The following is a 10,544-nucleotide window of genomic DNA, read 5'->3' on the forward strand; positions in this document are numbered from 1 at the left end:
GAGCAGATGTTGTCGCAGTGCATAATGCACAGGTCCTCGGAACGGATACTGTGCTGAGGTGCCACTTGTGAACGATCACATCCAGAAAAACGTACCTGGCTTCAGAGCAGAATGAAGTGCCTGTGACCAAATAATTGGACTGATGGCCCGTAATGAAGTCAGCTTCCAGAGCTGGACAGGACATCAGAGACTGGCGGGCTGTCTGCAGCATACCGCACGGCTGGCAGAACAGCGCTGCTGAACGTGTTGAGAGCCAACAGTATATTGCCAACAGCGCATTGCACTGACCAAGCCGGCGCTCTGCAGAGGAGAACAGACCTACAGATTACATCTGCTGGCCGGCCGTGCCCAGAAAGCTCTGCCGTGGCACCACTGTCTCATCACTGCAAGGACATGCCAGCCGTGGAAGCCTGGGCACACAGGTGACTTCTCTCGTGTGGCTGCAGCAAGCCCGTTCCCTGAGAGCAGGAACAGCCAACTTCCCAGGCCCTGTAAGCCTCCAAACAAAAAGAAACGGTGCCGAGAGCCAGGGAGGCCTTGCAGCACAGCCTGCCACACGATGTGGGTCTCTGTGGGACCTGCATCTCCACTGCTGGCGAGGCCCGTGCTGCCGGACAGCCATCGGGCATCCACCACTTCGGTGAGGAGTGCGCTTGCACAGGGCTGCTGCGGGGCTCAGCGCCCTCCAGCCTAAGTCTCTCTTCTCCTTTCACAGGCTCTGACAGCAATTTCCCCCTCTGTCCCACCTCGGGCAGGTTAAACAAGCCTTCGGCACACCGGCTGCTGTGCCTGCAGCCGTTCCTGTGCACATTTACCTTTCTTGAGCATGAGTGACCAGAACCGTGCTCAGAATTTCAGATGGGGGTGTCTCCTATGGCGGCACGAATGCATCCTTATGTCTGTGAGAAATACACACCTTAGATCTTGCAGCGTCTCTTTTGCCTTTCCACGGCCATGCTGCGTTGGTGCCTCCCAGTCACCCCCTCCTGGGGTCTGTCACTAGACCCAGAACTTTCTCTCCCTTCATCACTTCCAGCAGAGAGCAGAGATCCTTTGCCAGCCCTCTGAGCAGGACGCCGTGTTTTGGACTGTCGCTTTTCATTCCGTTTCTTGTACCGCAGCCCTCAAGGTCATTCAGCTCTTCCTCTTCTGTACTGACGGAGCTTCCCAAATGTGATTCATCGTCATGCCTCTTCATAACCCTCTTGCTTTCTGTGCCAAGGTGGCAGGAAAATAAGAATAAGAGGAAATGTGCCTAGGCCCACAGGCTGTGAACAGACCTTCATATTCGTGTTCAGCTAATCTTCTCGGAGCCATCTCTCTAAGAAATCATTAGTGCTTATTAACCTCCCAGAAGCGTGGCTCTTGGGTGGTGTGTGCATTAGTGGCAGGGGGTGTATGCCATTAACTGTAGCCCTTGGACTCCTGTTGCCAGCAAGAGCTTTCCGGAGCGTCCGTCTGTTCCAGGAGGGACCCAAGAGGGGAGGGCAGAGCTTGGAGGGCGGCAGGGAGCAGAGGTACCGCACTGCGCCGGGCTGCACGCGGGGCACCGTGCAGACAGCCCAGAGGACTGCTTGTTTGTTAACCGGCGTCACATCCAGGCGCCCGGGAGCTGCAGTTCTGTTGCATTTTATCGGGTAGTTCAGAGGACAAGCAAACGGACATTGCTTGACCCACACGAGTCGTCGTGGCCTGTTTAGCAAAGAGATAACCGGCCCAGCCCCGGTAATGCCGTGCCTCTTGACGCAGGGCTGCGCAGCCCCCAAGCAGCGGACCCTTCCTCCCCACACGCTCGGTCAGGGCTGCAGCACTTCTGCTCCGGGAGCATCCAGGCCCCTGTTGAGAGCCCTCCTGGGAGCCGAGACCCTGCCAGCCTCAGTCGGCAGCTACCACAGAGCAGCGACCAAAGCCCTGGGGTGGGCTCCGGGACCTGCGTTCGCTCTCACTGCTAGGACAGAGAGACCGCGCGGGAGCCCCAGGGCCCTCCCGGTCAGAGCCCCGTCCCCAGCCGCAGTCAGCAGGGGCTGCTTATGGAAGGAGACCCCAAAGCAGGGCACGAGCAGAGTCGGGCCCAGCAGCGTGCCTTCCTGAGGCCTCCCAGGCAGAGGCACTCGGCTCGTTGTGCTCGAAGGACTCATCCTCCATGGTCTTGCCCTCTCAGGTTTTAGATCCATTTCTTGTCGCATACCCAGAGTACTCGTTTATGCCAGGGGAGGCCATAGAGGCGAGGGCAGAAGGAAGGCATGCTTGCAGCGTGGTTTGTGCCCCGGCGGAGGCTCTTGTAGCGGCAAGCGCGTAGAGCCGAGCGCTGCAGGAGGGGCTGCCCCCGCCCAGCTCCACGGCCTGCGCCCACCACGCGGCAGGGTGCGGGCTGGGCAGGCAGACAGGGCACAGTGCAAGGGGAGGAGCAGTCCAGGCACCTCTGGGCTGCCTCAGCCCGCACGAATGAGCTGACCACCGTCGGGTGACGACCAGACCCCGCTGCCTGCGTCCTTGGGGTGGCGTGACGGCCCTCCCGTCCCCACACCGCTCTCTGGGGAGAGGCCCGAAGGTTCCCTCTTGTCCCGGGAAGGGGCTCTGCCCCGACCGGCCGACGTGCTCAGGAGCGCTGGTTTGCTCCGAGTCCGTGGCGGGACCCGAGAGCACGCCGACGGTAGTGCGGTTAGCGAGGGGGGACGGGGGGTCCCCGGTGGGAGGTGGGGCCGGTGGGCTTCGGTGCAGCTCTGCCGCAGCGTCTTGCCGAGCAGCCGAGGCAGGGCGAGGTGCAGGGAGGTGCAGGGTCTTCAGCTGCAGCGAGTCTGTGTGTGCACCCAGCGGGCTGCAGGGCCACCACCTTCCTCCCTGGTGGGTCTCGGTGGGCTTCAGAGCCGTGGCAGCTAGGGCAGGTTTGGCCAGGAACTGGAGATGCTGGAGATGCTTGCTCGAACCTCTTCTACCTCCTCTGGAACAGCCCTGGCAGGGCTTGCAAGGAAGTCTCGGCTGAAGTGCTCCGAGCCATGTCCCCGACCGCAGAGCCCCTCCTGTCCTCCAGCGGCCCCCCCGTGTATATTGTGTGTGTGCTCCTGTGTCTGGGGACCTCCGCCTCACCCCTGCCCTCTGCTCTCTCTCCTCTCTCTCTCGCTGTACCGTTCTTTCTGCAGACTTTTCAGTAGTTTAGGAGAACTCAGCACCATTTCCCAGCGGAGCTCCGGGACCACCTACACAGTCCGACCTGGCAGTCGCTACCCTGTAACCCGACGTACCCCCAGCCCCGTGAAGCCGGCTCTGGATCGGACAGAGCCCCTCAGCACCGTCCGGCCCTACGGTCTGACCCCTCCCACCATCCTCAAATCTTCCAGCCTCTCCATCCCACACGAGCCCAAGGAGGTGCGCTTTGTGGTGAGGAGCGTGAGCGCCCGGAGCCGCTCCCCGTCCCCGTCCCCCTCTCCAGGGCCGCCCCTGCACACCCTCCACCCGCCTCGGCCCTTCATGCAGAAACCCCTCCACCTGTGGAACAAGTACGACGTCGGGGACTGGCTGGAAAGCATCAATTTGGTGGAGCACCGAGACAAGTTTGAGGACCATGAAATAGAGGGCACGCACCTGCCCGCCCTCACCAAGGAGGACTTTGTGGAGTTGGGGGTGACCCGGGTCGGGCACCGGATGAACATTGAGCGGGCACTCAAGCAGCTGGTAGACAGCTGACCATCCCAGGCAGCGCTGGCCTCTTCCAGAGCCACCGGGGGGGGGGGTGTTTCTACTAGACTAATAAAACCCACTTTGATTCTCTTTCTATTCTGAGCACTGCACTGAAGGGCGTGGAGCCAAGGGGCTCCCGCCCGCTCCCACACCGCCCCGGCGTGCCACGCACACGCAGACCCCCGCTCGGCCCCGCCAGCCCCGCGACGCCTTCGGGACAAGGAATGTTGCATGAAATACATCCTCGTTTCTGTTCCTCCCAGAGAGTCTGGCCTGTATATCGCTTGATGTGCTCTTCCCCGGGGGCGTCGCTGGTGGCCGGAGGGGCCGAGGCACCACGTGCTGCCGAGCCCGGGCTCCCCGTGGTCGAAGGGCAACACCTGGTCGGAGCGGGGAGCGGGGCAGGGCCAGCGGTGCAGTGAGGAGCCGAGCCCCGGCTAGGGAGAGGGCTTCTGCTGTAGGGCAAGCGCTGGCCACGTTGCCCAGGCGCGACAGGCAGGGAGACGCCTTGGAGCGTGCAGGGAGGTGAGCGGGCCGGGCACGTGCTGCCGGGCCGCGTCTCGGGCAGGTCGGGGCGGCCCACGGCGTGGAGGCCCGAGCCGCTCCGAGCCGGCCGGCGTGGTGGGAGCGCAGCAGGGCAGGGGCTGCTGCCGGAGGCAGGCAGGGCCGGCGCCGGTGCCGGCACTCGGCCCGCGTCGGGAAGAGCAGGCAGGAGGCACCACGGCCGCGGTGCCGGCCCCGGCCCCGGCCCCGCGCAGGCCGGCCCCGCCGGGGTCGGAGGCGGCCGGCCGAGCTGGGTCGTCCCGCTGGTGCTCGGAGGGAAGGGCTCCAGCGCGCAGAGGTCTCCGTGGAAGGGCAGTCCCGGCGCGGTGGCCGGTGGACGCCTGCGGCGACGCCCGGAGCTGCTGCCCCCTGCGCAGAGCCGCCCCGGGGAGCAGGCAGCCTTGCTGAGCAAGCCGGAAGAGCGATTCCCGTGCGAGAGACTAGCCCTGGACTGCGTGCTGCTGCTCTGCCTGTCGCCCTCGGTTGCCCCGGTGAGAGAGGGACTGAAACCGCATGGATAGAAGCATGTTTGGGGATGTCGGAGGGAGGCTGGTGGGAAATCCAGCAGAAAACGCTTTGCCAACGTTCAATGGGGGTGGGGGAGGGAGGGAGATGTTTTATTTCCTCTTGGTTTGGGGTCTTGTTTCCAAGGGGGACACGTTGATGGATAATATATAATCTCCGTGCATTTATATAGAGAGCAGCTGATGATCTACAAGAGATGATACTGAACTACAGGATTCCCACTCCGTCCTAGTCATCCTTATTTTGCATCTTTTTAATCAGCTATATATTTGAAAAGAGAGAACAAATATCTATATATCTATATCTATAGCTATAGCCACCTGATTTTGTTATAATTTTACTAAATCTATATATCTCTAGACTTGTTGAGATGCTGGCGAGGCGGTGCCTGCACCCCTCCCCTGGGACGCCCATGGCTCATGGGAGTTTTTAGCGACTGACTGAATGAATGTTAAAGTCTTTTTAAAAAAAAAATACAAAAAAAAACCAACAGCTCCTTTCAGACACTCTGGATTTTAAAGATTTAGCAACACAAAACAAAACTTGGGTTTTGGGACACACCGAGTCTTCCACCCCCGCCAGGCAGAGACGCACGGAGCTGGCGCTTCCACCTCCCGCAGAACCCGGCGCCTCTGGCAGGCGCAGGCCCCGCGGCACCAGGTCCCCTCCCGCCTCCGCTCCCGGTGAGCGATTGCCACCATCGCACCCAGTGCTCGCACCGTGCCACCGCCGGCACGGCCCTGCGCGGGCACCGCCGGCCTGGCCGCGAGGGCCACAGTGGGGCCGCTCCTCCGGAGCGGCCGTCGGGAGCGGGAGGAGGCCGGCGTGCAGGTCCAGCGGCCGGGCTGGCTCCCGCCGCGCCGCTGGGGAGCCCAGGGGCTGGTGGTGCCACGGCGGCACGGTCACGGGGACAACCAGGGCAGCGGGGCTCGGCGGGAGCTGCTCCATTGCCCAGCGGCTTTGGGGGAGCCGGAGTGACCCAGGCCAGCCCCAGCGCTGGAGGAGGTGGCGTCCCCGTCCCCGTCCCCCGTCCCCGTCCCCCAGCGTGGTGCCCGGCGCCCCACGCGCCCCCCTCCTCGCCGCACCGTCCCCCGGCCTCGCCCTGCCCTGGCTCGAGGGTGGCCAGGGCTCGGCCAGCTCGGGAGGGGGTGGCTTGGTGACCGGTGTTCCCAAAAAGCTGAGTCCCCCACGAAGGCATTAACTCTTCTGGTGCTAGAGGGAAGGACAAGGAGGTTCCTTCTGACCCTCACACATCTCCGAACCTTTACAACCTTCAGCCAGGGAAAAGGCCCGGGCCCGGGGCAGGGGCAGCAGCCCCTCCTGCGCGCCAGGCCCTCCCGGGACGGACCCTGACCTGTGCCGGCGCACCAGGCCCTCCCGGGACAGACCCTGACGCGCCACGGTGCCGTCGCCTTTTCCCTGAGCTCTTGCTGGGCGCGTGCCCGAGCGGCTCCATCCGGAGCTCTCCGGAAGCCGCCGGGCCCTGGGGGTTCGCAGCCTCTCCCCGTCCCTGGGCGCCATCCCGCTGCTCCCGACCGGGGCAGGCACCCCGGGACGGTGCGAGGGGCTTCGAGCTGGACCTGCGAGCAAACAGCCTGTGCTCCGCGCCCCAGGGTATCCCGGGCCTCGCGCCCCATAGCCTGGTGAGCCAAGAGGCATCCAAATCGCGATAGCAGCCATTGCGTCTGCCTCAACCCACCGCCGGCTTTGCCAGGCGTGCCATCGCACCCCATCAGGCGTCCCCCTCCCTGTCCGTGCCAACGCTGCCGCTGTCCTGCGTGACCGGGAGCGGGATGCCGCAGAGCAGGTCCTGCCCCTTCCGCCTCCCTGCCCCGTGGTTGCAGCCCGGCCCATCGCCCCTCTCCATTTGTCCCGCTGAGCCCCCGCCACGCGCCCTCCGGCGTACCTGGCACCTTCAGCCCTCCTGTGCGCTTCCCGCCTTCGCCCCTCCTGCACATCTCCCACCCTCACCCCGCGAATCCGCCCCGCCGGCCCCCGCATGCCTCGCCCGCGGCCAGCAGCATGCGCAGCCACACGCACCCACCTACGGTCCTGCGCCCCGGCTCAGCACCCCTCCACCGCCCTCACCCTCCATCGCCCAGGCTCCAGCTCCTTCGCCCGCACTGGCGTTACTTGGCACCCTCCGGTCGCAAGGGCTTGCTGGCACGCTCCTGCACGGGCGGGGACGGTCCCGCACCAGAGACGTCCTGTGCCACCGGCGTGGTTGCGCCTCGCCTGCCAGCGCGGCCGCTGCCGCCGCTGCTCTCGCATCCCCTGGCCCCGCGCTCGCTCCCTCCTCCACCCTCCAGAGCCCCCCAGCTCCGGCCGTCCCCTCGCCTCGTCCCTCCGCCATCTCCCATGCGCTTTGCAGTGCCTGCACCCGCGGTGCTCACAGACACCCGGCCGCAAACCAAACTCACCACTGGTCCCCTGCGACCAGAGCTTGGCTCTCCAGGCTGATGCTGCTTCTCCAGCTCTGTGCCTGGCGAAGCAGCACCGGCACGTCCCGGGATGCCGGTGAGCACCCAGCTCTTCTGCATCCCTGCGGGGACGCGGCCTGCCAGGCCCGCCGCCACGCGGCCCCCCGAGGAAGCCCCACTGCGCACGCAGGCCTGGGCGCGTCCCCGGGTCAGTGCCGCGCAGCCTCTTTCCCGAACCGTAGAGCATCGGGATTTCCTAGGAGTTCCTTTGGCTGTTTGTTTCTCGCGCTGCTTTCACGAGGCTGCTCTGGAGCCTCCCGCTGATGCGGAAATGCTCGCTTGCAGCCCGCAGCGTGCCACGGCGGACCTGTGCCCCTCGGCTGGCTTTGGCCCCTGCTGCCGCATGCTTGCAGAGCCCCCGGCCGTCCCCGCTCGGGCTCCGTCCCCTGGCTCCTCCGGGGCCAGCTCCTGCAGAGCAGCATCCGCCAGAGCACGCTGGGCGTCCGCGCACCACGGCTCGGCCAAGCCTCCGCACCGCTGACGGCTCGTCCCCGGCTGCGCAGCCCCCCCGCTCTTGGCACTGCCCGTGCCCCGCAGCCCCTCCGCACGCCCCAGCCCTGCCCGCCCGGCTGGCTTCTCCCACCGCCGCCCCTTTCGCCTCTTCCCCCCCGCTGTGCTTCCTTCCCACCGCGCTGCTGGCTCCTTCCCCGCCTCGCCCGCAGGTAACGGAGACCCCGGCAGCCCTCGGAGACCCTGGCGGTCCTCATGCCCACGTGCAGCCCCAGGGCCTGCGGCCGGCAGAGCTGCCCCGTCTCCCCGTGGGGCAGCGGGCGGCTCTGCTGAGCGCTGCCCCGAGGAGCGGCCGCGGCCCCTCGGCGCGACCCTCCCTCCGGCCCCGCGCCAGCCCCCCGGGGCGGCCAGCGGGCGCTGCTGGTGGAAGTGTGACGGTGTGTTAGCCTGAGTGCAGGCTGCTCAGCGGGTTCACAGCGGGTGAACCCGGGGTCTCTGCCCCTTCCGCAGCTGTTTCTGGGGTGACCAAGAGAGACCCGCCTGCACCCGCCTCTTGCCGCAAGAGGCCAGAAGTCTGCAGAGCGCAACTTTTCTGCAGAAAGTTCGGTCTGGGACCAGGAAAGCTGGACGCCTTCTTGCCATTTCTGAGGAGCCCTCCTCCTCCTGCCCCCCGGCTCCCCCCGCTGCCCCCGATCCTCTTGCAAGGGCTGGAAATGGTGGATGCACCGCTCTGCCCTGGCAGAGCCGGCGGCCGCACCGCCCTGCCGTGCATCCCAGCTTCCACCACGAAGCAGCTGCAGCCGTACCTGTGTTGGCAAACACTGCGTGATCCCTCCTGCGGGACGGCGGCCGCAGCCGTCGCTCCCAGGGACACCACGGCTCGTCCCAGTCAGGCATAACACGAAAGAAGGCGACTTCCAACCACGCTGCCGCGCCACCGCCCCCGTGCCGGGGGCTGCCCGGGTCTGCCGCAAACCTGCTCCCCTGCCCCAGCAGCAACACCTTCATCCTCCTCATCGTCCTCCCCGCCAGAGCCTGTCCCCCCGCCCCGCAGCTGCCACGGACGCATGCGCGTGGCAGAGCCGGACGAGCGTGGGCTCGGGGCTTTGGAGACGGCACTGTCCCCCGGCAGCACCAGGGCCACCGGGCGAACGTGCTTCGCTTCGGGGCAGCACCTGGGGCACCGTGGGTGGTTTTGTGCCGGGAGCGGCCACGGGCTGGTGCCGAGGCCCCTTCAACCGACTTGCTCGCTCCTCCCCAGCCGCAAACAGCCCGCTCCCACCCTGTGCCCGTCTGCGCCCCGCCGAGCCCACCCGGCTGGGGCAGCAGCGAGGGTGCTGGGCGGCCACATCCCGCGCGCCCCGCTGGCTGCGCAGCTGGCGCCTCGTGGTCCTGCCGGCTCCGGGGGCGGCCACGTCCCCCGCGCCCCAGCACCCGCAGTGCCCGGCCAGGGTCAGGTCGCTCGCCCCGGCGGCGCGGTGCCCGGCGGTGCCTTTACCGGGGCAGCCGGGTTGCCCGAGGGCCGAGGTCTTGTCCCGCGGCCAGCCCCAGCCCCCCCGCGGAACCGTAACCCCCGCTAACGCAGCTGCTGCTACTTCACTTTTATTTTCTCAGCTGAAGCAAAGAGGATTTTCCCCAGGTGTAGATAGCGCTTTCCTGACTCTGTATCTATTCTGGCTGCATTGGCATCTCCGCTCCAAACATCTCCAGACCCAGTGAGACATTTCATTTTGAAAAGCCATCCAGGAGAAGGCAGAGCGGTAGCGGGTGAGGAACCAACCCCACGAGCCTGCGGTGCGGCCGGCAGCGAGCGCCGCACCCCTCGGCCGCGCCGTCCCGGTGGCGCCGGGACCGGCCGCGCGCGGCGGTTACTGTGATTCTCATGGCTTCTCAATGACTTGGGTTATCTTCTGTAAAAAGGGATACACTTTTTTTTTGCTTTGAAGGGGTTTTTTTTTAAAAGTTGTTGGTATTTTTCCTTTGTCCAGACTAACGTCATCAATCCCTGTTCTCCATCAGCTCCTGTCTGTAATTCTGACTGTAAAAGAAGAGAAAACAAAACCCAAAGCACTTTGTTCCTGGTGGTGAAGAGCTTCGCCAGCCAAAACCACTTCCAAACGGCGACAAAGTGCGGCGCGGTTTTCTTTCTGTCCGCCCGTGGGCAGCCCTCACTGCCGCATGCATGTGTCACCCGCGGAGACGCCCCCGCACGCCCCCGGGCGCGCGCTCACACCCACTGCATGTGCATATACCGGCTCCCGCCCTCGCACACGCGCGTGCGACCACATGCGCACGCACACGGCTCGAACATCCACACTCTTGTTTCTTACCCAGACGGACTCACCTGTGGGTTTTTGTTCTGTTCTTAATTTTACAGGGTCAGTTTGACTTCACCCTTATTTTGTATGGATTTTCGGAGGAGATTTCTCCTTCTCCAGAGTCATGGAGGTGTGGCCATTCGCCTCCCGCCCTTGACGTTGTGATACACATACCCCACAGAGATCTATGTTTCTTATATTATATTATTATTATTATTATTAATTATTATTATTATTATTATGTAATAAATTTATAAGAAAGCTCTGCTTTGTTCCGTGGTGTCTCTCAGCTCCAGCACCCCCAGACCGCGGCTGCCATCCGGGGCCGCTCTACTCCGCTCGGCGAGGGGGGGCACCGGCACCCCCAGCGCCCCGGCCGCGGGCAGGCGTGGGCAGCGTGCCTCCCTGCCCGCCGGTGCCCCCGCGCTCCCCGGGCCCGAGCCCGGGGCAGGGGTGGCGGGGGGGAGCGGGGCTGGGCAGGGGCGACGTCCCACTGCGCTCGGGGGGGCCGGGGCCGCTCGCCGCTCCCCGGGGCTGCTGGTCTGCGCAG

General features: G+C 65.1%; 1 protein-coding gene across 2 annotated transcripts in view; it reads left to right on the forward strand.

Moving 5' to 3' along the window:
• The window catches only part of SHANK3 (SH3 and multiple ankyrin repeat domains 3), a 372,580-nt gene extending 362,324 nt beyond the window's left edge, over positions 1–10,256 (forward strand). Inside the window, exon 22 of one of the 2 annotated variants that reach the window (XM_072856101.1) lies at positions 10,054–10,256. In XM_072856101.1, the coding sequence (XP_072712202.1) occupies positions 10,054–10,159 (106 nt within the window). In that variant the 3' untranslated portion in view covers positions 10,160–10,256. Of the gene's footprint in view, positions 1–3,140; positions 4,817–10,053 lie in introns of those variants that run through there. The other variant, XM_072856081.1, reaches the window with a different exon arrangement.
• The last annotated feature ends 288 nt before the right edge of the window (positions 10,257–10,544 follow it).

The sequence above is a fragment of the Ciconia boyciana genome, chromosome 1 (assembly GCF_034638445.1).
Source record: "Ciconia boyciana chromosome 1, ASM3463844v1, whole genome shotgun sequence".
NCBI classification, from domain to species: Eukaryota; Metazoa; Chordata; class Aves; order Ciconiiformes; family Ciconiidae; genus Ciconia; species Ciconia boyciana.